The sequence below is a fragment of the Chelonia mydas genome, chromosome 5 (assembly GCF_015237465.2).
Source record: "Chelonia mydas isolate rCheMyd1 chromosome 5, rCheMyd1.pri.v2, whole genome shotgun sequence".
Classification (NCBI taxonomy): Eukaryota; Metazoa; Chordata; order Testudines; family Cheloniidae; genus Chelonia; species Chelonia mydas.
In genome coordinates, this window is record NC_051245.2 from 49,709,398 (window position 1) to 49,737,166 (window position 27,769).

Sequence of the window (27,769 nt, forward strand, 5' to 3'; positions counted from 1 at the left end):
TTTTATTGAAGGTATTCAGTAATGCAGGCTAAAATATATTTTTAGAAGCACAAACTTGCTTACCCTTTAAGAGCAGTTAATATGAAAAATGATTTACTTTAAAAAAAGCTATATACTGCAGACAATTTAAGTATTACATTAAAAATTTAAGAGTGCAACTTTCAGAAAAGATTGTTTTATTAGGTATAAAGTGTTCTGGAATTTCCATGAAGAGTCACTTCTTTTTCCTCTTAAGAGAACATTTAAAAAAAAAAAAATAGCAGCTAGCATGGGAATTTAAGCCTAAAAAAGGAAGATTCAGAACTTTATTAAAATCACTGAACTTCACTTTGTTTTTTTAAACAGCCAAAATGTTTTGACCATTGTAATTAAAATAGTTTGGTGGGGGCCTAAATGAACTAAAACCAATGGTCAAAGTTAATTACATCAGACAATGCATTGACTTAGTTGTCAAATAATAGATCATATTTAGCAGAAGACAACTGCTCACAGGAACTTCCAGATTCTGCACAGTCACACAGTTACAAATCATATGTAAGCCATAAAAAGATTAACTGGTTATTCTAAATACACACCTGTACAATAAAATCTAAAATACAAACGTAGATTGTTTTTAAAAAAGCAAATATTCACATTTAGTTTCACTTTTTCATTAGTTACACACTACATTGGTCTCATTAATACACTTACTTATGCAACTTAATGCATTCCTAAACAAATGGTTAATCATGACCCTACGAATGGGGTGGTTACAGTGGGATATAATGCACACTGCAGGAGTGAAATTTTGAAGGTCACAGAGCTTACTGTTTATGTCAGCAACACAGATCCAAATGTGTTGCAATTAGGAGCCACAAGAGATGCAGCATTATCTGGAAACTGCTTTTCAAAATTAGGGCACACTATATGGAGTAGAGAACAAAGCTGGGGAACGAGTCAATATGCAGACAAGGGCAATGATATTTAAAGTCCTCAACAACTTAATTCTAAATAAGTCAAACTTTTAGATAACAAGCCTTGGACCTGAATTGTTCCCAGGCAAAAATGCCAGGCTTCAAAGAGAACAGATTCCTTGTCTGGTTTGTTAGCCGTACTCCATAGTAAACAAGGTATCAAAATTTGTTACATTGAGGTAACTAAAATTGAGGTTGTTGTTGGTGGTGGGTTGTTTGTTTACCAGTAAGACGAAAGGGGTTTTGCTTCTCAGCTGCCACCAAAGCCATTTTATATCCCATTGTTACAAAACTGGACATAACCTATTTAGTGATTCTAATTTGTTTCCTTCTTTTCCTCCTCTACGATCTCCGATTGTCATAGTCGCTGACCATCCTTTTTATGTGCGACAGTTTACTCTTCAGCTTCTTGCACTGTGCCTTTTTGTTCTTGTAGTCTGCTGACTAAAAACAAAAACACAGACCAAGTGTGGCATTAGACCAACCAGAATTCTCTAGAAGTATCTAAAAGTATTTTTTTCATATGAAAAGTGCTCTAGGGCTGCACATTAATATAAAAATGCATTTGAAATAAAGTTATAAATCTCAGAGTTATAAAAAGTCAGTCAGTAAACATCAGCTTGAGTCCTATCTGAAAAGGGTACCCAGGAATCTAAGCAGCTCATCTGGTTACATATAATTCTGGCAATTCGTATAATGATAAAACACTTGGACTCTTAAGTTACTTTTATACTGTAAAAAAGTACTTAAACTGGTAAAGCAACTGAACTAGCCTGCTGTAAGAAGAATCCATTCGAATAGGAACTTCTAAACTTTGGAAAAAAAATCAAATGTGTATTGGTGACCAGCAAGTAGGGAATCATATGTAAATAAGCACAGACAGTCTGATCAAGAGACAGGAGTTGCAACAAACTCTCCTATGCAAGGTCCAAAGCAGCTTCCCAAGTACCAGTAGCAAAAATATTGCCAATACCTAGGAAATACATAGTTTCAACTCCAGTACTGCCAATCTCAAGAGTTCAAAAATCATGAGTTAGTCTCTTTTTGGGGTGGGGGAGAACTATTGACCTTGTGTTCTTTCTTTGAGCATTCAGAGCTCATTTTGAAAGCTTTGTTCTGCAGCCATGAGGGCTGAAAACTATTTTACTAAAAAGCTGACAATCTCATGTAATAACCTAGTTCTATCACCTGGGGTATTAAGACTGACACTAAGTATTGTGAGACTTGCTATGAAATTGTGAGAGGTGGCAACATTTCATCTATTGTTTCAAAGTTTTCAAAAATTGCAGTCAGAAGATACTGTTCTCATGTATGCAGAAGTTTCAGATTAGCTAAGAGTTGAACTGTTACTTAACTTCTACGAAGATAAAACCAGCAGAGATAGGAAAGGACTTGTTTATCCATTCAGTATCTCCCTGCCAATGCAATCTTAGTCCCTTACTAAAGTTTGCCTACAAACCCATATGATTTGACAGACTAAATCAAGAGAAGCCCAATGCTTGAAAATCAGGAATGTTGCATATTAGGATTGAAGGACAAGGGAATCTTGCCCCATACTTAACCTTTGCCAGTGCTTTATTAGTCCTGCTATTTAATGGGCATTCTGCCTGCCTAGAAAATGCTTTAAGCACACTGAAGTCTTTACTCAGTTGCCATTAATTCAGTACTGCAATAGCTGGAGTCATCTCACCATAAAGACCCATTATATTTTGGTCTTACTGAGAAGCATCTCAACAGGTTTCACTGTAGTTTAGGCCAATTTCAGTCCTGGTATAAGCAGTCACAACTAGACTGCCTGACTACATTGGAGATGGGCCAAGTTTGACTTCTTGAATTTACTGCGCAAGCCCCAATTAGAGATCTGCTAAAAGAAAAGTACTTGGCACCTGCTTCCAGCAGGTGCCACCCTGCATGCGAGTCAGACAAGGAGAAAAGAAGGAAGAAAAAAAAACAAAAACCCTTTTTTAAAAAAACAAAAACAAAAACCAAACAGTCCTTAGAAATAGCAAACAAGAATAAGAGAACCTTATGATACTTACTGCTTTTATAGCCTTCATCCTATTGTACTGTTCAGCAGCAATCTATAATTAGGGAGAAAATTAAATTAAGTAGGACAGTTCATGTCAGTGCTATGAACAACACAGGTTTAACATTCTGTTACACGGTTTTGAGTGGTTAACCTACATTTGGAAAAAAAATCTAAAGTTACAAAGAAAGGTAGTTGATCTACAGAGGATATAAAAAGAGTCTTTGGAGTCAGCCTGGTAGACAGTCTGAGGGATTTAGAGCTAGAAATCTGTTTGTGTTAGGATATATGGTGCATGCCATCCTCTCTTAGAGGAGAAAGGCCCATTTAATAAAAAAAAAAATTCTATAGGAGGTGGGGAATGATATTAAGGCTGGACAAAAATCCTGATATTGACAGAAGAGATCACCATCATCAGTATTTCTTCCAGTACGTGGATAGTTTTTAATCCCAGGCCAAGATCTAGAACTCTGGAGCAGAGTCTAAAATATATGATCATCTTACTGTCAAAATATCAGGAAGTTTTTTCATCTTATTTGTAGGAGAGTTTTCCTTTTACAAAGATAGTCAGTATCCCATCAACATTTTAATAAAACCTCTAAATTCTGAAAAAGCTCCTTTTTCAAATTCAAATCCATTTAGTTTTGCATGATCAGTTCACTAAGTCTAAGTTTTTACTTGCTATACAGTAATTTGTATGACAAAGCTAGCATTCACTGGTACATGGCACCTATTTTTGCATACATTAAAACAAACACCACCCCCACCCCCCACCCCCAAGATATCCTGCATAAACATTCAACTTATCCATGGAAATACCTTATATTCCTCACTGTCTTCACTATAGCCATCCAACTCTTTATCCAGTCGGGAGAGTGTTTTACTGACTTCATCAAGCTCAGCTTGCAAACGTTTGTATTCTTGTAATCCAGAGTCAAAGTCTCGCTTATATGTTTGCCTTTGTTGATCTGTTGTTACTGGTGGGTATTCCCTAGGGGAAGATTTGGCGGGGGCGGAGGGGAAGGAAAAGAGAAGGAGAGAGAGAAAAACCATTTGTTACATATGGTATGGGCTATCTTCAGCTGTATAACAGAAAACATTTGTTTATCCATTTGATGGAGGGTGAGAGTGCATGTTAAGTTTTGGATGAAAGCTACTGCTCTTGACAGAGAAACTAGTGGCTCTCGTAGCGCCACATAGACATAATAAGAACTGAGTAGTTTGCTTTCTCCTTTAAGTTAAAAGAGCCCTTTAGTACTTGCGATTTTCTCCCTGTGAAGGTATTCTGTAATCACATCACCCCTCAATCTCCTTTTTGATAAACTAAACAGACTGATTACTTCAAATCTCTCACTATAAGACCTTTTCTCCATCCCTTTAATGCATTTTTGTGACCCTCTTCTGTACCTTCTCCAATGTTTCAATATCCTTCTTAAAATGTGGACCCCAGAACTGTATGGAATAATCAAGTGTCAGTCTCATCAATGCCATATATAGAAGTAAAATAACCTCCTACTCCTATTGAATATTCCCTGTGAATTGTCTTAGCCTTTCTGCCAGAGCAGCACACTGGGAGCTCATGTCGAGTTACTTGTTCACTGATTCCTAAATTCTTTTCAGAGTCACTGCTTTCCTGGATACATCCCCGCATTCTGTAAGCATTGCCTGCACTCCTTGTTCCTAGATGTGCAACTTTGCTTTTGACATTATTAACACGCATTCTGTTTGAATGGGCCCAGATTATCAAGCAAACCAGATTGTTCCACATGATTCCCAGTCATCATGACTTATCATTCCAACAATCTGTGTGTCATCTGCAAATTTTATCCACAGTGATTTTATATTTGCTTCCAGATCATAGATTAAAAAAAATGTTGAATAGCATTGGATCTAGTACCAATCCCTTGAGAACACCACTAGAAACACCCCCAGGCAAGTATGATTCCCTACTGATATCTACTTGCTGAGATCTGTCAGTTAACCAGTTCTTAAGCCATTGTATAGAGCCAAATTTTTTAAATCAGAATGGCATGCAGTATTAAAATCAAAGTATATTACATCTACACAGTTACTTTTATTATCAAACTTATAATCTTACCAAAGTATATAGTCAGATTTGTATGACAAGACCTGTATTCCATAAAGTCACATTTAACTGGCATTAGTTATATTTAGGCTTCAATTTTTTAAAATAATTTCAAGATAATATCAATGTTTATTGTTAGGCATTTAATTTTTTTTTTTACTGATTACATTTTCACAACTGCGGGAAATCAGGGGTGAGGTGATTAATTACAGATGTTGAGATTCAAAAAGTTAGAGTTTTACAACTGTTAAAACACAAACTGTCAACATCAAGTGTCCAAATATTCAAAGCAGCATTTTTATTTCTTCACCGATCTGTAAATTTTGATGATTACTGATGGAATATTTTTTGTTGCTTTGCATGTGAACAGTGAAATTGACATTTAATTGATAAAAATCTAACCTTTCCAAGCCTCATTATAATCCTATCCTTTCATTCATTATTAATTGAATCCCATATCAGCTTTTCCATTATTTTGCCCAGGATTGATGTCAAGCTAATTGGCTTATAATTACCCAAGTCATCCTACTTTTCCTTTTTGAATATTGGCACAACATTAGTACTCTTCCCATCTTCTGGATTTTCCCGGGAACCAACTTCCCCAATTCACATTATATACAATGCAAAAATACCCAAGTGCTTTTCCTAAATGCAAATTGCTAACTTTACCAAAGTCTATAGTGGTTTGAATGGTTTAATCCTTCTTTCTTGTAGGTTTATAAATCTTACCCCTCTGTAGGTTAGGATTCAGCTATATTATCCCACTATTGCCTTCTCACCAGCTCATTTTGGAATAGCCATCAGTTTTTAGCAAGTGTTCCACAGATTAACTTGATTATTGTCTAAAGACTACTTGTATTTATTATTAAATACGGCTAATTTCACTCAAAAGCACTATCCGCTTCATAGTGACATGAAATCCTAGCTGTCCATAACAAATATTTCAGTTTCTTCATCACCCAAAGCATGTCAGTTTTTGTCTATATGCAGGGCAGAATAAACTTTTTTTTAGGGGGAGGGGCGAGAAGAGGGGTAGTACTTACTGTGAGAGAACATTAAAGACTATGGAAGCGGGTTTAGCTCAGATTTGCTGCGTGTGCTTGGGAGGAAGTCAGTGCGTTTCAATATTGAAGTAACAGGAGTGTTGCAGAGGAGGGGAGAGTTTTATTACCCGCTTTGTGGGAGAGCTTGCAGCATGTATGCATTCAACTTGACTTGCTCTGGTGAGCAGTGTTAGGAACTCACTAAAACAAATTTTGAAGCATCTGTTATATTGGTTAACTGTTTCAGTCTCAATATTAAAATATAAATGGGACACTTCAAATATACTTGGTGCATCCTGGTGAATACAGATGTCCCAAGACACCCGAAGTCTTGTTCAATGACCATGTTATGAAATCATTCTAGGTAGTAGCATCAGTGGAAGAGGCTACTTCAGACAAGTAACAGCAGATAATGCTGTTAATATGCTACTGCTGCAAATACTCCTTTCAACGGCAATGTTTCCAACTATGACAGGCAACTTTTTTCCCCCACCACCTTTCTAGGCCCTCCTTCCTATTCCAATAGTCCTTAGGCTGCCACTATTCACAGTAGTGAAGTGGCACTGCAGCTATATTAACAACAAGCTTCCAACCACTACCACATTCAGCAGACACCACACTTATTAACTGGGTTAGCTCATCTAGAGCCTCACAAGCCGGGGAGTTAGTATTATTTCAATGCCTGATGAAGTTGTTGTCAGTACCTGTCCCAGTCCTCCTCCAGCTCATCACAAGACTCCCCTCCAGTGGTGTAATCTGCATCATAGTTATCAGAGTTGGTTCTTTTCCGTCTTCCTGCTCTTCTCTTTTGTGGTGGTTCCTTAGCCGATCCATCATAACTACTGTTACCAGTATAATTTGACTGCGTGAGATCCTTCATTAATGGAACAATAACTTCAGACTCCCTACCAAAAGCAGTAAAGATCTCATTAGTTGCTATTTACAGGCTGAATTATCAACATTAACCATGCAGGGTAAGTATTAACAGGATCAATTAAAGATAAAATAATCTGGATTTTTATTCTATAAAAAATTCAACATGTATTTGGAAAACAAAAGTCACTCATTTTAATTCACTAACTTTGGCTAACAAAATGAATATAAAATATGAATGCATTTGTTCCAAAATCAAATGGAACAAGTTTCCAAGATTTTTAATCACTCCACCTCCGATTTTATGCTCCCATTTTCACCTAGAACTGGTGAGTTGAGAAACACACACTTTCAGCCCAGTGTAAATCAACTAACCTTTTAAAGAATAGTAAGATATCCCTATACAAAGAAAGCTACTTGTGAATTTTTAAAAGTGTGTCTGTTACGGAATGGCATTCAATTTAAAAAAGAAATAATAGCTCATAGAATGGCAGTCGCCCAGAGGGCTGTCAAATGTAGGTCTGTCAAAGGCTGTCCTTCAAACGGATAGAATCTGTTTGTTACCTAACCATGGAGTATGAAATTTCTTACATGATTAGCATTTCTGCTGTACGAATGCCCTTAAGATTTTAGAAACTCAACTACATTTTGCTTATAGTAAGAATCGAGAGACCACACTGACTGTCCTGGACACAATCCTGAGTATTACATTTTAGGATGGACACTGAAGAAGAAAGGACACTGAAGATGAAGAATTGGGCAATAGAAATAGAGTGTTATGGTGAGCAAAAGGTTAGGAAAATATGGCATTTGCACCAACAAGTAATTTCACAGGATGGTGATAGTACCTGCAAATAATCATGTTTTGTATATAAATTTCCTATTTACATGATCTATCGTTGTTAACATATAGGCTCTCTTCCTGGATTTTCTAGAGCACAGGGCTGAAAACTGAGCTCCTCCCTGCTTGTTGATGTAAAACATGGAAGTTGTGTTGTCTGTCAAGACCTGCACCACCTTGCCTTAGATCTGGGGAAGGACCATCTGGCAAGCCAAGCATACCGCCCTGAGTTCCCTGACATTTATTTGCAGGGAGAGTTCTTCCTGGGACCAGAGGCCCTGAGTCATGAGACTGTTGAGGTGGGCTCCCCACCCCAGGTCTGATGCATCCAAAACCAAGGTTACCGACAGATACATGGCAGCAAAAGGTATGGAACCCAGGTCTCTCCACCAAGCCAGTGAAGCTAGGATGGGCAGCAAAATCATGAGTACCAAGTCCAAGTGGTGTCTGCCCAGGGAGTAGACTAACACCAGCCACATCCGTAGAGGTCTGAGGCATAGCTGCGCCTACTGCACCAAATAGGTACATGCCGCCATGTGACCCAACAATTTGAGGCAAACCCAGGCGGTTGTAAGAGGGTAGGTTGCAAGCTGGGAGATCCAATCGGACAGAGTTCAGAATATGGTCTCCAGTAAATAGGCCTGAGCTGGAGTCAAGTACCACCCCGATGAACTCTATTCTGTGAACTGGGATCAAAGTTGACTTGTGCTTCTTTATTATGAGGCCCACCGCCTGAAAGGTGGCCCATATTATGCCAGTGTTGGCTGGATTTGAGCCTGTGAGTGGCCTTTGATTAGTCAGTCGGCAAGGTATGGGCAGACTTGTACACCTCAATGCCTGAGGAAAGCCGCAACCACTACTTAGTGAAAACCTGCGGGGCTGCCGACAGGCTATACAGAAGCACAGTGAATTAGTAGTGGCATTGACCCACCACAAACCTGAGGAATCTCCTGTGTCAATGGAAAGTGGAAATAAGTTCTTCAAATTGAGGTTGTCATACCAGTCCTCTGGATCCAGGGAGAGAATGGAGGAGGCCAGGGAGACCATGTGGAACCTCAGTTTCTTGTGATATTTGTTGAGGTGACACAGGTCCAGGAAGGTCCACTAGACCCCCTTTGGCCTTCAGGATTAGGAAATTGGGAGTAAAACCCCTTCCCTCTCATGTCTCGAGGAACCTCCTCTACAGCCCCCACACAAAGGAGGGCTTGCACCTCCTGGATGAGAAGCTGCTTGTGAGAAGGGTCCTTGAAGAGGGATGGGGGAGGGAGGTGGGGGGGGACGGGGATGGGACACAAAGGGTTACTGGAGGATGTAACCAACTGTTATAGTGCTGACCACCCAATGGTCCAATGTTATGAAGACCATGCCAGGTGGAAGGGTGACAGGCGGTCCAAAAACAAATAGGGGGATGGATCTGCCGTCAAGTTGGGTATGCCATCCTTAGGTATACCTTCAAAAGGCCTGCCTGGCCTCACCAGGCTCTCTGTGTCAGCCCAACTGGAAAGCTGAGGCAGAAGGTAAGGAAGGGCTGACAACATTTATAGCCCTTTCCCTTTCTTTTGTAGGGTTCTTGCCTGGGAGGCACCAGAAATCTGGGAGGCTGCTGGGGCCTAAAATGCTTTCTTGAGGCTGGGGGAGTGTAAAGGCCCAGGGAGCAAAGCACAGGCCTCGAGTCTTAGAGGTGGTGAAGCTTGAAGTCTGTCTGTTCCAAGAACAGGCAGGTACCCTTGAAGGGGAGGTCCTGGATGGACTGCAGCACTTTGTGAGAGGCGCCTGATGACTGGAGCCATGAACAGCGCCTCATGGTGACTGACGCCATTGTTCTGGCTGCTGAGTCGGCCGCATCCAGAGCAGCCAGGAGGGAGGTCCCTGGCCCCACATCTTGCCTTACTCCAGGATGGCCATGAATTCCTGCCTTGACTCCTGCGACAGAGAATCTTTAAATTGGACCACTGAGTCACACAGATTCAAATCATACTGACTCAGAGCCGGCTGGTTAGAGATATGTAACTTGAGGCTGCCTGTCATAGAATATCAGGGTTGGAAGGGACCTCAGGAGGTCATCTAGTCCAACCCCCTGCTCAAAGCAGGGCCAATCCCCAATTTTTGCCCCAGATCCCTAAATGGCCCCCTCAAGGATTGAACTCACAACCTTGGGTTTAGCAGGCCAATGCTCAAACCACTGAGCTATCCCTCCCCCCTGTCAAATAAGTGGTATGTCCAAACAGGTCCAGTCTCTTAGCCTCCTTATTTTCGGGAGTAGAGTTCAACTGTCCCCTGTCTGTCCTACTTGTTTGCAGCCAATACCACGGGGGGGGGGGGGGGGGGAGAAGGAGGGTACAGATGTGAGTACAGGTACTCAAACCCACTGGCAGGTACATAGTACTATTTCTCTGCCCTTTTTGAGACGGGGGCAGACACGAATGGGTCTGCCATAGCACCCTGACAGGCCCCAATACTACCTCATTAACTGGCAGGGCCACTCTGGAGGAAGTCGCTGCAGCCAGGATATCAATTAAGTTGTGCACAGACTCCTTCAGCTCCTCAGCTTCCAGCCCCAAGTTTATGGTGACCCATTTCAGGAGCTCTTGATGGGCTCTGAAGTCATCCAGAGGGAGCAGGTTACTGGGGCCTGCAACCGCCTCATTCAGGGAGGAGGAGGAAGAGGCCAGCCCTGGAGGATAGGCTGCCTCTTCTTCCTCCACTGGCACCACTTCTGGGACCTCAGTACCAGAATCAGGGTCCAGTGCCGGGTGGGATGAAACAGTACCATCACCTAGAACTAGCAATATATTCTCTGTGCCTTGACTTCAAGGCATTCTTCTGAAGGAAACTATATCCAGCATGCCTCAGACGGAGGAAAGATCACCCCAGTCCAAAGCTGTCACAGAAGGGAAGTAAAGAGGGTTAAGAGGTATCACAGAGTGATATAGTGCAGTATTTCTCAACCTTTTTGATATCAGGGACAGGCTTGCTGCCTTCCTAAATTGTGTCAGGGAGATCTCAGGGACTGGCGCTGGCCCATGCACCTGTTGTTGAGAAACACAGATATAGTGGACTCCATTCAGACTTGCCATAAGACTTCATCCTATTATAAATTTAATTTCAAAATTCCTACTGAATTTGAAGTGTTTTCCTTTCCCTATGCAGCTAAATGCTATCTAGAGCAGGGGTTCCCAAATTGTGGGGCACACCCCTTTACGGGTGTGTGACAGGCCTGGGCCAGCCCCCACAGGGGACGGGAAGGGAACGCCATCCAGCCCCACTCCGTCCCCAGCTCTGCTCTGACCCCACCCCCAGCTGCAGCCCCACTGGCTCCACTCCCAGCCCCCAACTGTGGCCTCAGCCCCCTTACCCCATCCATGTCCCTCCCACCCCAGAAGCCCTGGCGCGCCGGGAGGGGGAACAGACAGAAGTAACAGGGGGTGGGTGGGGGTGCACAACCCTGAAAAGTTCAGGGACCACTAATCTAGAAAATTCTCTCTGGCACTTCCTGGAACAGAAGATGCATCTACTGGGAGGAAAGGTGTAACTCCCCTCCTAATTGTTATGAGTGGCAAAGTTAAGATACTGCACATTTGGCATTTAATTCCAGAATCAGGGTTCAGTTGCTCTGAATTAGTTGTCAAAATTTTATGTGTTTCATAAGTACAGAGCCTGATTCACACTTCAGTGTGTTCACTATTTAACAGTTTCTTGAAAGATCAATGCCTGTATGACAAGTGATCTGCAGGAAAGAGAGAAGGAAATGTCTGTAGTATTTGAATTTGTGTCAATAACTAAAGTTATAAGCAGTTGCTGGAGATCTTCAAATTGTAACGAATTTTCTTTTCACTAAACGTGAGAGTAACAATCAATGAAGAATATCCAAAGTCTTTAGAGACATGTTCTGATTTAAAGCATTCAGCAAAGAACCACAATTATATTTAAACAGACAGGTTGTAGACCTCAAATTAGACCCAGCCATGGGTTTGTCTTTCAGGTGTACACACATACACCCAGCCACCCCCCTCACTTTTGGCAGTGGTGTCTCTTCCATTATCATGAGCAAGCAGAGAACAGGAGTCCTGCTTAGAAGTGGAATTTCTGCACAGTCCAAGTCCTCTGCCTGCTCTATAACATAGAAAAAGGAACAGCATGTGTGTGTTTTAGCAGCAGTCCAGTGTTGTGGATTTGCTACATGATTTCCAGTCTGGAGAGCAGCCATCATGTGCCACAGATGAGCCCAAGAGAGATACGGATGGGCAATTAAAAGTTGAAGAACACACCTTCTAGTCCGGACACAAAGCCAACAAACTCTGTAGCATGCCCTAACTCCCCCAGGGTGGGGGAGAGGAGTTCAGAGATCAATACGACCTTAAGGAGACTTGATATTTCTCACTCATATGAGAGACTGATAATTAATTTTTCCAAGGATAAAGAGATATAGGGGTGCGTTAGAATGAGTGGATTTTAGTACTTTCTTTTTAGAAGGAACCTGGTTAGATTACCATTATTGACTGACTGGGTGGATAAATACATTCACTTCCAAACAAGCAATTTGTTTCTCTTCAGCACCCCATCTTTGAATTTCATGCATTTAAATTTACTCTCTCCCCCCCTCCCCCGCCCCCACAGCTCTGACAGTTCCCTGCTATTCTTCTTCAAACACAAGTGCAATTTTTCCTTCATCAGCATACGGTTTAATTCCCCCTACCTCCACTACAGTTTATGGTAAGGAGTATTTATTTCTCTTTTCTCCTTTAAATATTTACACACTCTGGTGCATGGACACCAAAATGATAAATGCCTTAGAAGAATCTATCCTAGGCTCTTCGTACTCTGCATAGTACTAGTTTCAATTTAAGTAATCTCTACAGACCAGACTGCAAGTCAAAACAAGGATAAAAGGCATAATGCAAGTGACAGACAGCAACTAAAAATCTCTGCACCAGAAAGGGACGAATATGGATAAATACTACAAAATACAGCCAATTCCTAGATTATCTTAAAACAAATTGACTAGCAACTATTTTATAATCAAAAACATGTTATGAATAAGTAAGAACAACATAACCTGAAGACCACCCCTTTCAACTACACTTTGAGCTGAGGCTTGTGTGTAAAAGTTTGCTTGATTTTTACAAACTAAAAGGTAAAAGTTTCACATTAATCTTCCATAACCTTATAAAACTATAATATTAAATTGACACACAAAAACAAGTCAACATTCACAAGTTAATCAACACACTACAGACAGGATAACATCTGCAATAACTGTTCAGGTAAGAATCCCACCAATTTCTTCCATAGGGAATCCTGAGTAAGGATAAAGATTTGATCCTCTCTTTAGAGCAAGAGTCTAAATGCACTTTTATGACCCTTCTAGTGTTCTGTATCCATTAACAAGGCAGGAACAGTTTACTTACGGCATAGCTCTGTAGGTTGTGTCTGTATAATCTTGATTTTCATTAACTTTCTCAGAAACAGAGTAAACCATGGAACTGGCAACTTGATCTGGGTAGTCCGCTACTTCTGCTGGTTCTGCATTTACATTTTTTACCTAGTAAAATAATCCCCGTCCAAAAAAGAGAAACATTAAGATACATAACATCTCAGTTTTGTGGCTGAAAGCTTTTTTCTTTTTTTAAAATAAACACCTGTAGTAGTTCACTCTCAGTTTTGCTTGATTTTTAAAATAAATTAAGCGTTTTCAGAACTAGAATTATACAAATTATTCAAAAATGTTCCTATATGTACAGCAGATGACTGAGACACTAGCACCACTATGATGAAGTCATGAGCTCTATTTTAATACTAGGGTAGCACTGACCAAAGAGACGTGGAGACTCAGATTGAAATAAGCGTGACTGAATGCTTCTGAGGGCTGAGCTCGTGTGTGCATGTGGGATTGTTGTCTGAAGACCCCTCACATGCTAGACATCACTGAGGACCACAGAGGACCATAAATAAATAAATCCTTTAGCACCACAGCAATTTCACCCTTTTTGGCACAGGAGGCTCTAGGCCCAAAGCGTGAGAGTCCTGTGTTTGTGTTATTTGTGAAGAAATTTGATTCTGCTGCCCATTGTTACATGAAGTATTTGTGCTATGGGTATTTCTGAAACAAGATAGCTTACAAGTATATGAAAAAAAGGGTCTTACACTTGCAGTACCATGGAATAGTTTTATCACATTCAGGTAAGCCTCAGTAGCTGCTTCGTATCACTGCCAGATTGATGAATGAGGGTTGACTACATTAATCTTCCCCAGCCCGTTACTACTGTCTTTTTTTTTTTTTTTTGGCGGGGGGGGGGGGGGGTTCAGTTTGAAGGAAGTGGAGCAATTCTGGAATTGGAAGTAGAAATAGTATGGGGGGGGAGAGAAGGAGAAGATTGTTTTATTTGAAGCGTAACTTTTATTTATATTTCTTAAAAAGATGCCATTAAGAGTGACCTGAAAATTGAAAGGGGCAGGCTTTCAAAGTGTGAAGATTAGAGTAGAAGGAGTAGATTAATGTAGTTGGCTGAGAAACAATATGACTTTTAGAGCAACTGGGCGATCAGCTTTTTTTGTAGCCCCAGTTCAACTAGTTATTTAAACACAAGTAGACCCACTAAAGTCACTAAAGTCAAGGGAACTATTCACATGCTTGAAGTTTGGCACGAGTTTAAGAACCTTTCTGAACTGGGCCCTGAATGAACTAGATTGTGCTCAATGGATCTAAATACAACAGGTACGTTTGTAATTTACCTCTCTGTAGTGTCCTCCAGCATTAAGCATTATAGAGTCTTAAATTTATATTTGGGTATTGTGTACATGATACTATTGATTGTTTGCAAGACTGCCTACTCTTCACAATTCAGACAGAAGAGGGCTTTACTCTCAAAGCTGTGTCTAATCTAGAGATTTTAATGTTGTGAAAATATGCAGGCATGAAATCTCTTTAGGGTTTCTTTGGACAAAAGGGTGGCTCAACTAGTTTTTCCAGTTCTACAGGTGTTTTACATCCAAAGTTTCAGAGTAACAGCCATGTTAGTCTGTATTCGCAAAAAGAAAAGGAGTACTTGTGGCACCTTAGCGACTAACCAATTTATTTGAGCATGAGCTTTCGTGAGCTACAGCTCACTTCATCGGATGCATACTGTGGAAACTGCAGAAGACATTATATACACAGAGACCATGAAACAATACCTCCTCCCACCCCACTCTCCTGATCATCAAGTTGGGCCCTTTCCAGCACAAATCCAGGTTCTCACCCTCTGCCCCCCCCCCACAAACTCACTCTCCTGCTGGTAATAGCCCATCGAAAGTGACCACTCTTCCTACAATGTGTATGATAATCAAGGTGGGCCATTTCCAGCATAAATCCAAGTTTAACCAGAATGTCTGGGGGAGGGTAGGAAAAAACAAGGGGAAATAGGCTTAAATAGAGACTGGGAGTGGCTAAGTCATTATGCAAGGTAGCCTAACAGAATAGTATCCAATTTGCAAATGAATTCCAATTCAGCAGTTTCTCGCTGGAGTCTGGATTTGAAGTTTTTTTGTTGTAAGATAGCGACCTTCATGGCTGTGATTGCGTGACAAGAGAAACTGAAGTGTTCTCCGACTGGTTTATGAATGTTATAATTCTTGACATCTGATCTGTGTCCATTTATTCTTTTACGTACAGACTGTCCAGTTTGACCAATGTACATGGCAGAGGGGCATTGCTGGCACACGATGGCATATATCACATCGGTAGATGTGCAGGTGAACGAGCCTCCGATAGTGTGGCTGATGTTGTTAGGCCCTGTGATGATGTCCCCTGAATAGATATGTGGGCACAGTTGGCAACGGGCTTTGTTGCAAGGATAGGTTCCTGGGTTAGTGGTTCTGTTGTGTGGTATGTGGTTGTTGGTGAGTATTTGCTTCAGGTTGGGGGTGCTGTCTGTAGGCAAGGACTGGCCTGTCTCCCAAGATTTGTGAGAGTGTTGGGTCATCCTTCAGGATAGGTTGTAGATCCTTAATGCGTTGGAGGGGTTTTAGTTGGGGGCTGAAGGTGACGGCTAGTGGCGTTCTGTTATTTTCTTTGTTAGGCCTGTCCTGTAGTAGGTGACTTCTGGGAACTCTTCTGGCTCTCTCAATCTGTTTCTTCACTTCAGCAGGTGGGTACTGTAGTTGTAAGAATGCTTGATAGAGATCTTGTAGGTGTTTGTCTCTGTCTGAGGGGTTGGAGCAAATGCGGTTGTATCGCAGAGCTTGGCTGTAGACGATGGATCGTGTGGTGTGGTCAGGGTGAAAGCTGGAGGCATGTAGGTAGGAATAGCGGTCAGTAGGTTTCCGGTATAGGGTGGTGTTGATGTGACCATTGTTTATTAGCACTGTAGTGTCCAGGAAGCGGATCTCTTGTGTGGACTGGACCAGGCTGAGGTTGATGGTGGGATGGAAATTGTTGAAATCATGGTGGAATTCCTCAAGGGCAGGAGAGTGAGTTTGGGGGGGCGGGGGGGGCAGAGGGTGAGAAAACCTGGATTTGTGCTGGAAATGGCCCAACTTGATGATCACTTTAGATAAGCTATTACCAGCAGGAGAGTGGGGTGGGAGGAGGTATTGTTTCATGGTCTCTGCATATATAATGTCTTCTGCAGTTTCCACAGTATGCATCCGATGAAGTGAGCTGTAGCTCACGAAAGCTCATGCTCAAATAAATTGGTTAGTCTCTAAGGTGCCACAAGTACTCCTTTTCTTTTTACATCTAAAGTTTTCCAAGGAAGAGACTCAAAACATTCAATATTCTTCCAGATTTTATTTGATATGGCACCAGAAGTATTTTTTTAACTTCAAAATATCACTTAACTGATTTTTCCCTGCTTTTTTAGTAACTAGAGATCTCCATGAATAGAGAAGGGTTTAGGGTTGGCACAAGAGATCAATATCCTGCATCTCCTCATCAATACCAGTTTTTCAAATTCTACTGTGGGACTATTACGCCAATGTTCTTGTTCCCACTAATTGTAGCAGGTGGAGCCACCCTAAAAGCAGATATGAAGGCCTAGTCAGTGCCATTCTGTAACTGCTAAGCCAGGAGAAAAGTGCTTATCGTACCAGATCAGGTTCAGTCTCATTGTGCTTCTGCTGGTGAAGAAGAGGCAGCATCAGCATGGCCTGGGGCAAGGAGACATACCACACAGACACTCAGTAGTAGAGAGAAAAGGAGTACTTGTGGCACCTTAGAGACTAACCAATTTATTTGAGCATAAGCTTTCGTGAGCTACAGCTCACACACACAGGAACAAATAAGAGACCTAAGTGCATCTCCACTAGTAAAAAGGTATACATATAATTCACCACCACTGATGGAAGTTGTAGCATAGCCAAGGTTCAGGCTGTACCCATCATGTCATCTGTTGTGATACTATGGTAAAGATGCCCAAGCCCTGGCTTCACTGCAGCTTTCACCCATACTCTCATCAGTAGTCAATTGCTGCTACAAAGTTTGCTGGCATGGACAAGGCTCCAGAAAGGTAGATCGAAAAGAGAAAGAAGCTACTTAATTTAGGATGGCAGCGGGCAAGAGACAAACAAAAGCTCTCAGAATGTTGCACTGGTAGGATCTCAACTCTTACTTTCCCCCACACACTACAGACAAGGGAAAAAGTAGCATCAACTTCTAAAAACCTATATTGCAGTAAAGAATGAGTGTTACTTATGAACCATGTACAAAGTTTGTGCACTCTGGATGACAGGACCTTGAAAAATATTTTTATCTCCCTCTCCCTTCCTAGCTGTGGGAGTCAGCTCTGTTAGCTGATGGAATATTCAAGTGACACAAAACCCTTCACTTTTTGCCTTAGAAAAATATACTTGGAGATTACACTACACTGCTTACAGGGAGAAAAAAAAAGGGGGGGGATGGGGGAGGAAAAACAAAACCTGAGGAGAGGGAGGCACAGTTTAAAAAAAAAAAAAAAAAAAAAAAAAAAACAAACACCCAAGCTAGTAAATAGACATATTTCCTTAAATAAAAGTCCAAATAAGGTTGTTCATAAGTGCTCAATTCTTTTTCAACATAAAATCTTTGAAGCATAAGGGTATGGCTTCACAAACTTGTGCCAATTTAATTACATTTAGCTGAACTAGTGAAAAACTATGTGGGCACATTCCCATCTGTTTAAGCCTGGCAACGTAGCTTGCCCCTGTAAATTTACATTCAATTCAACATAAGCCAGGTTTAAATCAATGTGGGAGTGTCCACAAAGTCACACCAATGTAAGCTAATTGGTTTAAAAGTCACACCCCTTACATTATGCTAGTGCAACTTTAATTAGACCAGACTTTAGGCTTGAGGAAAATATGACAAGGACACACTGATTTAAGCAACACATTTAGATATCCACCCTTTAGCAACTGTCCTTCAGTCTCAGGCTATGTCTACACTAGCACCATTGTTGGTAAAACTTTTTGTCAGTAACACACACCCCTGACTGACATAAGTTTCACCGACAGATGCACCGTTGTGACAGCACTATGTCGGCATATAGTGGCTACACAGGAGACCTTACAGCGGTGCAGCTGCTGTGGTACAGCTGTTGCAGTACAGCGGTGCCACTGTAAGGTCTGTAATGTAGACACAGCCTAAGAGAGGAATGTAACTTATTCTGGACAACATGAGCTTTAAAGGACAGGACACAAACACAGCTTGGATGTAGATAAAGCATCAATGTGTTTTCCTCTTCAAACACATTTGAACAATTGCAAATTAGAGCATAAAGGTAGGACGGACATTCAACAAGGTTTATCAGCAGAGGAAACATTTAGTTGTCCAATTTAGGAAAACTCATGCATTTTAAATCCACATTACTGTTTAGTTATTCCCAGGTTAAAGAGTCTGTTTTGACAGTGTTTTCACAAATGCATGAATTGTTTACAGCTAGGAAGAGTTCAAATCCTGATCAGGTCACACACAAAAGTTTAGAGGTTGGAACGAAGACCTCAGAAAAAGTGTGTTCACTTTTGACACATGGAAAAACAGCACACAATTGGAACAATGGAAATTATCTACTTAGGATGGAGAAGTAGAGATCTAGAAATGGCAAAATCAGAAAAGAGATATTTTGGCAGAACTTGGCTGGTAGAGCAACAGGAAAGAACGGAGGAGGTTCCTTAGAGGGTTGTTTTTGTATGGAGTGATAAGATTGATAAAACAAACAACCCACCACTTTCAAAATAATCATGACTATTGTGACAACTATTAAGAGGCTACCACCACGTTCTCCAACACAGCCAGTACTGGAACCTTAGCCTGGTATCCAAAACCAAAACATCTACTCCTTAAACTAAAAGGAGACCAACATATACAGAAAAAAATAAAATAAAATAAAACCACCACCCTAATTATTTCTAGGACACTGACAGCCATTAGAGGACTACATGTTCACATGAATAGTATCCAATTCCTCCACTGCAGTGGCAAAGAACTACCACCATCATCACTTAGAGCAGGACTGGGTCTCAGAACAATAAGTTAAACTCATTTTTTCAGATAAAGCCAGGACATGAATTGAAGGAGACTCAACTACCTAGAAAATGTGAAGGTGTAAAAACAAGCTATTACAGACCTATGAGGAGAAGACAAAAGAAACAGAAGAGCAGAAGTCTCTAAAATGTAATCGTAACTGTAATTCAAACAAGTTGTTTATAAATTTATTATCCTTTACTTTCAGAATATATCTGGCAGTTTTCTGGCCAAAACAATCTTCCAAGCCATAAATTCTAAGAGACTAAAAGAGACCTTTGCAACAGAAACTCACTGAAATCTTAACTGTGGAGAGGCTACCACCTCTTTATACTGACAAAAATAAAAAACACAAAAACAAAAAAAACAAACAAGCCATCAGATAGTCAATCATCAGGGTTTTAAGTTTTACTGATAGTTTCCTATATATTCCCTTTTCTGCCATCTTGAAACACAAGTAAGCAAGTAATGAAAAGACACACCCAGAAACTGTCTCACCGAAACATTTACTTCAAATGATTCTTTATAGCAGTTCCCAGTACAGTCCTGGCTCATGACCTTTACCCAATGAGCACAGGTAGAATCACGAGTCATAAACACGCTTACAGAGGTACACAATGAATACTGTGAACGCAGTTACAAGCATTAAGAAATCAAGTACCCCTGAAATTTTGTGTTTGATTTACTTTAGATTGCATGATACCTATCTCGGCTTTTTGAAAAGCAGCTACAAGTAAAAGCTAATAAGGATGTTTCTCAAAATTGGATAACAGATCTCACAGCCCAGTTGCTAGGTTTCCAGAGCGTTTAACTGGGAGACTACATCAAAGTACTGTTGCAGTTTTATGTGCTTCCTCTTCCGATTATGTTCTTAGTATCACTGTATAGATGGATTTAATCACCTCAGACCATCTGTTTACAGAGTATTTCGTATAGCAATACACACAAGCCCTGAATATTTTTATTAAAATATGATAGTAAATTTTACAATAATTTTACTGTTGGAGACAACCCACTGTAGAAGCTGAAAACCGACACCTAGTTTAACAGTGCTTTTGCTCTATTCCATGTGCAAACTGACTTGTTATTGTAGAGTTGCTCTTAGTACTATGCTGTTGGTAATATTTTCTCCCCCCAGATTTTTAAAGATATGGGGTTGGGTTTTTTTAAAATGAGAGTTTTACATAATCATGTCACTTATAATAGAGGTGAGTCAAATTTGGGGCATAGAAACCTTGAATTTGAGAAGAAATTTGAGGGTTTACCCCTGTTTAGAATAAGTATCCAATATGAAAAACTTACCCATTCTTCTACATTGGGGGGATCTTCTTCATAAACCTTTGCTTTATCCCAGAGAATGTTCATTTTACCATAATAATTCATCTGATTTCGGGTCTTTACAGAAAAGTATATGATTATGGCAAAAGCCACAATAACCAAGAATCCCAACACAATGGCAATAGCCTAAAAAAGAAAAAAATTTGTAGCAGATATTTATTAGCGTTAAAGACAAAACCATCCATTCAAGGTGCCAAAAATCAGTTCAGTGCTCCCCTCCAAAAAAAACCCACCCACAAACAGCTGCCCTTTCCTCCCTCTCCACATAAATCAGCATCCTAATCCAAATTAAAATTCCGACATCTTCCCATCAGATGAACATCCCCAATTTCCAGACCAATAAATGGGCTTTAGAGCATACTGAGCAGTCCAAATTGAAGCTATTTAAGACTAGTAGAGGAGTAAATCCTGCTGGAAACCCCCCTCCCCCCACACTTTTATACCAAGGAGGATGGATCTTGGGCACCTGCACTGATTTCAGTTGTGCCTGTATGAAACATGAAGAGAACTGCTGCAGGACCACCACCTAGTCAACTTTCTTTTTTTTAAAAAAAACAAAAAAAAAACACTCCTCAAAGGTGACATGAAAAGGATTTTTTTAAAATTGAGCTTCTCCTTTTTTGCTTTTTTATTTTTTAAAACTTTAGACTTTTTTTTCCTTTTTTTCTTTTTAAGTTTTAAACCAGAAACATTAGGAAACAAGTTTTTTTTCCCAGTAAAACCAGGAAGGACCTTTCAGGAGGTTTCAAGCATGTTTACTAAGAGCTTTAATACCTTTATTGAATAGGAGTCAAGGATGTTAGATCTTTAGCAAAGGCCCCCTTGATCCCGAATATGAATTTCACTTAAAATAGATTTATAAAGAAGAAAGTGAATGGTAACTAAAAGTGACTTGAGAGGTAAATTTTCACTCACATAGCTCATCTGACATCACCCTGAGGTCTTGTCTTCACTGAGCAGGGGGAGGGAAAAGAAAAGAAAAAAAAAAAAAAAAAAAAGTGTGTTCTTAACTGGAGTTAACTAATTTGAGGTAAAAACCCTAGTGAAGGCAAGGCAGTTTGTAGTTTTCACACAAGGTATCAGGTCAGATTAGATTTCCCCTGAAGCAGGTTGAGTCAAAGCCTACTGAAGAGCCTAATCTTAGACTTGATAACCTATACAAAAACTACAAACCACCTCTTCACTAAGATTTTACCTCAAGTTAAAAATACCCCCTCCTTTTTTGGGACCTTAAACAGAGTGCACACACATGTGTTTCAAAACATTCTCTACCTATATCTAGGGGAAAAAAACAAAAACAAAAAACCAGACACAAGAGAAGACAAGACAAGAGACCAGGGAAAACTGTGTTCACTAATTAGGACAGGAGTCCAGAAGTCTACGGTATTCTGCCATTAAACTTCACCAGCTCAGGTCTTCTCTGTACGTGAATTTAATTAAAATTAAATCTACTTTTTAGAAATGTGGAGATTAGTCAATAATATGGTAACTGCAGCATTCTAAAAAAAAGGCCTACAGTAGCTCATGAAAGGTTATGCTCAAATAAATGTGTTAGTCGCTAAGGTGCCACAAGTACTCCTTTTCTTTTTGTGGATACAAACTAACACGGCTGCTACTCTGAAAATTCACATATAAAAACATCCAAAGTAATTAGCTCCTTCTACTGTGACAGGGCAGGGATGTAGTGGGGCAATGGGAAATGAGAAAAAAGGGTTGGCACACTAAACAGATCACCACCAGTTAAAAAGGAAAGGACTTTATTTTGACCTCCTATTTGTATTTATTTTAATTCTATCCATGAGCATGGATGTGGCCCTACGAAATTCACAGCCATGAAAAATGCATTATGGACCATGAAATCTGGTGTTGTCCCCCTGTGAAATCTGGTCTTGTGTGTGCTTTTAACCTAATCTATACAGATTTCACAGGGGGAGACCAGTGTTTCTTAAATTGGGAGTCCTGACCCAAAAGGGAGTTGCAGGGTGTGTGTGTGTGTGTTGGGGGGGGGGGGGGGGCGGTGTTGGGTGTTTGCAAGGTTATTGTAGGGGGAGTGCGATATTGCCACCCTTACTTCTGTGGGCGGCCAGAGAGCGGCGGTTGTTAGCTGGGCGCCCAGCTCTGAAGGCAACATCTCGCCAGTAGCAGTGCAGAAGTAAGGGTGGCAATACCATACCAGGCCATCCTTACTTCTGTGCTGCTGCTGGCAGTGGCTCTGCCTTCAGATCTAGGCTCCCGGTGCCAGCAGCTGCTACTCTCCCGCTGCCCAGCTCTGAATGCACCAGCAGCAGCAGCACAGAAGTAAGGGTAGCAGTACTGCAAACCCCCCCTCCCCCCCACAGTAACCTTGCAAATGCCCCACAACTCCTTTCTGGGTCAGGACCCCTACAATTACAACACCATGAAATTTCAGATTTAGATAGCTGAAATCATTAATTTATGATTTTTTAAATCATGAGACTGTGCAATTGACCAAAATGGACCATGAATTTAGTAGGGCCCTACTCATGGAGTTTACTATATTCCTGGAAGAATTTAAAAGTTCTACAGGCTCTTCATTTGTTTTAGAAACACTCCGTGCAGTGGGTAAGGTAGAATTTGAAGGAGTTGGTTTAATGAGCAGAGAAAGTTTAGCTAGATTAGCTATGGATTTTGTACATGACTGTTTTGTACTCAGAATTGCTAGATGTACGATTTAGTCAGCTAAAGGGAAACAAAACAAAAACCAAACAAACCATTAGTGCATACATACCTCTTGAGGCTCTACCACACAGTAGTGATACAAGTATTGATTCACAAAGATTCCCGTATTTGTAGATGCAGAATATTGGCTGCACAGAGCAATAAGTTGACTGTAGAACACAGATCCTGAAGCTTGTGCAGTTGGGTTTACTGCCATTACATACACTATGGATGCGACGAATACCAAGAAGCCAAGGACAGCACTTACTATTATCAGAATTAGATAATATCTTCTTGTTCTAGACATGTTTGAGTTGGTAACACTTGTTATAAAAATTGCCATTCCAGCAATAAAGCAAAAAGCTGACATTGCAAGTATGAAGCCTTTAGCAGCTCGGGGCTCAATGTAATTTCCTCCAATGCCATAGGCTCCACCATATCCATATCCGGAGCCATAACTGTAACTGCCTCCAAAACCACCATATCCAGAATATCCTATACCAGATCCCAAAGAGGAACTTCCATAGAATTCTAGATCCCAAGGCAACGTGGAAGCAACACAAGCAAAGATGCCTACACACATCACTACAATGAGAACTGACATGATCTTTATTATTCCTGGAGGGGAAGTCCATCTGTAGAAGTGTTGCACTTCATCCTCTGGGTAGTAGGAATAGGCTGGTTGAGAGTACATGGGCTGAGAGCGCATCTCCTCAGCATATGTAATGTTGCTTGGTGCATAGTGAGAAGGTTTGCTGCAATAAGATGAAAACATTATCAACTGAAGTTTTTAAGCCATCTCTGAAAAACTATTGTACAAAAAAAATCATAATGCATGACACGTATGCAATGAGATTATGAAGTTATCAGGAACAGACTAATTCAGGAAGTGATCAGAATTAACCAGTTCTTAAAGAAGACCCCCTAAATTTAAACGGAATGCATATATTCCTCCAAAAAGATAGAATTTTATTCTCTCAGATGCTTTTACGATGGTTGGCTATAAATATTAGAAGGTTGAAATCAATCAACTCTGACCATTGGCATTTAGAGATTACTATAACAGGTGCTCTGGAAAACTTGGAGAGAATGTTTAACAGTGATAATGTGCAGTATTTATTATACAAAACAGTAGGGCCCACATTTGCAAAGGTATTTAGATTGAATAGCACTCAACAATGCCTAGTTGATTTAGAAGCCTAAATCTCATTTTCAAAAGGAATTTAGGCACATAGGAGCCTAAACCCCATTGATAGTCAGTGGCAACACTGAGCCTAGCAAAGCCTAACTGACAGTTTAAATTTTATGTTTGATTAGTTTTGTCACTTAGATCTGTAAAAGCATCTTGTAAAGTGGTAAACAAGCTATTAGAACATCCTACACATGCCCCATGTGTTAGATAGACATTTGCTTTTTCCATTAAATAAGCAGCAAGGTACAGTCCAACAGCAGCAACCTGATAGTTGACACAGCTACTGTTAACAGTTGTATAAATGAGCTATTAAAGATATGAACTCCAACTATGTACACTGCTTATCTGGGGTAAATTAAATTGGTAACCAAAGCAGAAAAGAGAATATTTACAATTCATCTGGTCGATAAGGTGGAGGACTCTCAAAAGGTCTGGATGACATAGCTGAAGTGCTGGTCCGCTAAATTCAGACTTATTTTTGGTAACTAGAAAAAAAAAAAAAAGTGACAGGCTTAGTAACAAAGCCATCTAAACAGCTTAATGACATAATAGCTAGTATGATCACCTCGCTATTAAGCAGTACAGCTAGCTATTCAATCTCTAATAATAATGAAAAGACAAGTAGACAAATCAGTTATTTTCTCTCTCAAGGCTTTCAACAATTAGAGTCTTCCATTCACCAACTGCAAACAAACAGTCCCTTCTATTCCCCCAAAATATCCAGAGACTCCCCTTCCTCCTACACATTTTTAAAAAAAAAAAATATACAGTGGTTGATCTTAACACTACGATTTCTCCCCAAAATATCTTGAATTATTTAACAGCTTGCTAGATCTCTCAAGTAGTGACACCATGGATAATTCTTCATGATCATCTACAATTTTGCTTTTTGGAGGGGTGCATCAGTTTTGCCTTTACCCAGTTTGTTTACGTACTGACACAAAGCAGTACATCATTTCAGATGACCATTGATAGAGTGCATCTAGTAAATTAATTCAACATTTGGGGATAAATTGGATGTTTTTCTAAAGAAGAGTGAGAAAAGACCTTTGTCAATCAGATTGCCCCATGAACTACAGCAAAAGAAAGGGCTTGGCAATATTGGCTGGGAAACTTTTGTTATTCACGCATTTAAGAGAGCGAAAATTTTATCTCCACCACACCCACAGTGACAACAAGTAGTGTATATAGCTAATAGGTTTTTGATGGTGGAGATTCTTGGTTTTAGAGTCATTATGTGTAGAGTGGAGTACCAAGAGCTCTCTTTAAAATTAGCCTTTTAAAATTATGGTTTGAAACAATAATGATTTCAGTCCCCGAAGTGGTTGTCCTCATTAATTGCTGGGGTAGGAAAATCAGTTCAATAAATATTACCAAAACATTTCACAAAGTTAGTTATGCGGAGTACAGCTATTTCAACCAAAATGTAATTTGTTTCAGTGCAGCCTTGAGGTGATACTACAGTGAAGATAAAGGAAAGAATAGAAGACATTAGTTGCTGAATAATACAGAGTTTCTTTGAGAGGCAAAGAAGAATTTAATGCATGTTTTCCGGTGCATACTGAAAAATCTCTTTACAGAGAAGAAAGCATTCATAACAGATTGAATGCCCTGGTGGAATTGTCACTCCTGAGGGAGAAGATCTTAAGGAAGCAACTTGTTAGAAAAGACCCATCTTTGAACAGGACACCCAGGAAGTACTTACTGATTGCTCCCAAAGGATGTGGTCTTTACAACTTCTGTGGAAACTACATATTAAAATCATATGATTGATTCTTCCCTCCCTGTATTACTCTTTTTTAGAGAGCACTCACATCAGAGAGCAATTATTGAGACTAAAACCTTATTATAGTGCACAGCCCCAGATGAAGTGAGCTGTAGCTCACGAAAGCTTATGCTCAAATAAATTTGTTAGTCTCTAAGGTGCCAAAAGAGCCCCAGAACCATAACTTGCAAAAGATGTAACTAAAGAGCCATCATGGTGTCAGGGAAAAAACGCCCAACTAACACAGAGCGGAGTTTAAATATGCAACTGAGCATTTAATAAATGAGATCTCCCCATGATCTGGCTATAGTAATGAACAACGCATACTAGTATCCTAGAGACTGGAAGTATCAGCTTTCTGTCTTATTTCGATATTTCAAATTACAAGCCATAAGTATAAATATATACGAAAACTTTTAATGAGAAACCAAAGTCCCCTACATTTCCACGTCGATGAGCGCGGGGGGAGACTCCTCCCCCCGACCACTACACAAAGCAAACAACACTATTAACCACACACACACACACTCTACTCTCACCCCCATCCCACTTCGATTTCCCCCTCGGAGGTTTGTAACCCAGCCAGGCACTCAGCTCCAGAAGATCATTTACCTTAATGCCAGCAGCGCACGCACCAGGGGGACTCGCCAGAACGCCGCTCTTTAACCTCTGTGCTGTACAACAAGGCGCTGCCTGCCTGCCTCTCCCCCTCCCCCATCCCTGCCAAGCAGCCACACCCAGCCGCGGTGCATGCGCCCTGTCTGCACACCTGGGGCTAAAGGACGGGAGCGATCATCCCCCATTCCTCCCTCCCCGCCGCGGGTGGGAACCCGCCCCGCGCTCCCGCTGCCCTGCCTGGAATGCGGGGCGGGAGCCGCCCATTGGCTGGTCTCTTCCCCTCCGGCTGCGGGCGGGGCGCTCGCGGCGCGTGACCCCGTCACCTGAAACTCGGGCCCGGGACTAGGCGGCAAACAGGTTGTTCCGGCAGCGCCGCTGGCGAGCGCGTGGAAGGAGCCGGGAACCAGTTTCGAGTGAGGCTGGCCAAGCCCTGAGCTTCGAGTGTAAATAAAGAGCGGGCGGGCTGGAGCCGTGCCCGAGAAACTCCGAAGTGCGGGTGGGGGGATGAGGGGCAGCGGGGGAGTCTCTCACTCCCAGCCCTTCCCTGGCGCCACTTCACAGACACTTTAACCCTTCAGCTGGGATTACTGTGTCCCCCTCCCCTGCTGTCCAGAACTGCCCCACTGGGATGAGTGGGCGACTTGGGGGCGCAGTGATGAAGCCCTGAGATTGCAGCTCCTCAGCCCAGGCACCCGTCTTGACGTTGTTTGTAAAATGCCTGTTGTGCTGTAGCAATAAAACAGGCATGGGCACAGCTCCCCGGCCTGTGAGTGTTAGCCCCAGGGAAAAAGAAAGACCTTTTACAACGTTGGGTAGAAATAAACTGGTTCTAGTTGAGGGAAGGCATTAGGGCAAAGGTGATCATCCCTACCATTCTCC

At 41.0% G+C, this 27,769-nt stretch overlaps 1 protein-coding gene across 2 annotated transcripts; it reads right to left on the bottom strand.

Annotated features, from left to right (window-relative positions):
• Window positions 1-27,306, bottom strand: OCLN (occludin). 2 transcript variants are annotated; one of them, XM_007059228.4, is made up of 9 exons: window positions 26,885-27,306; window positions 24,900-24,992; window positions 23,386-24,070; window positions 20,601-20,762; window positions 13,231-13,364; window positions 6,813-7,013; window positions 3,799-3,970; window positions 2,993-3,034; window positions 1-1,397 (listed from the first exon to the last, which is right to left on the bottom strand). In XM_007059228.4, exons 2-9 carry the CDS (start codon window positions 24,947-24,949, stop codon window positions 1,296-1,298), a joined length of 1,548 nt encoding a protein of 515 aa, XP_007059290.2. In that variant the 5' UTR covers window positions 24,950-24,992; window positions 26,885-27,306; the 3' UTR covers window positions 1-1,295. The 2 variants fall into 2 exon arrangements, with proteins under 2 accessions (XP_007059290.2, XP_043403294.1); XM_043547359.1 differs by having other exon boundaries at window positions 27,214-27,304.
• Between the last annotated feature and the right edge of the window lie 463 nt (window positions 27,307-27,769).

Bases quoted from the DNA above. Each gene is read 5' to 3' on its own strand.
- OCLN (XM_007059228.4), bottom strand. From the start codon at position 24,949: ATGTCATCCAGACCTTTTGAGAGTCCTCCACCTTATCGACCAGATGAA. The intron at 24,071-24,899 runs GTAAATATTCTC...ATCTTATTGCAG, and splicing joins CCTTATCGACCAGATGAATT to CAAACCTTCTCACTATGCAC. The intron at 20,763-23,385 runs GTATGTATGCAC...TTTCTTTTTTAG, and splicing joins GTGTGGTAGAGCCTCAAGAG to GCTATTGCCATTGTGTTGGG.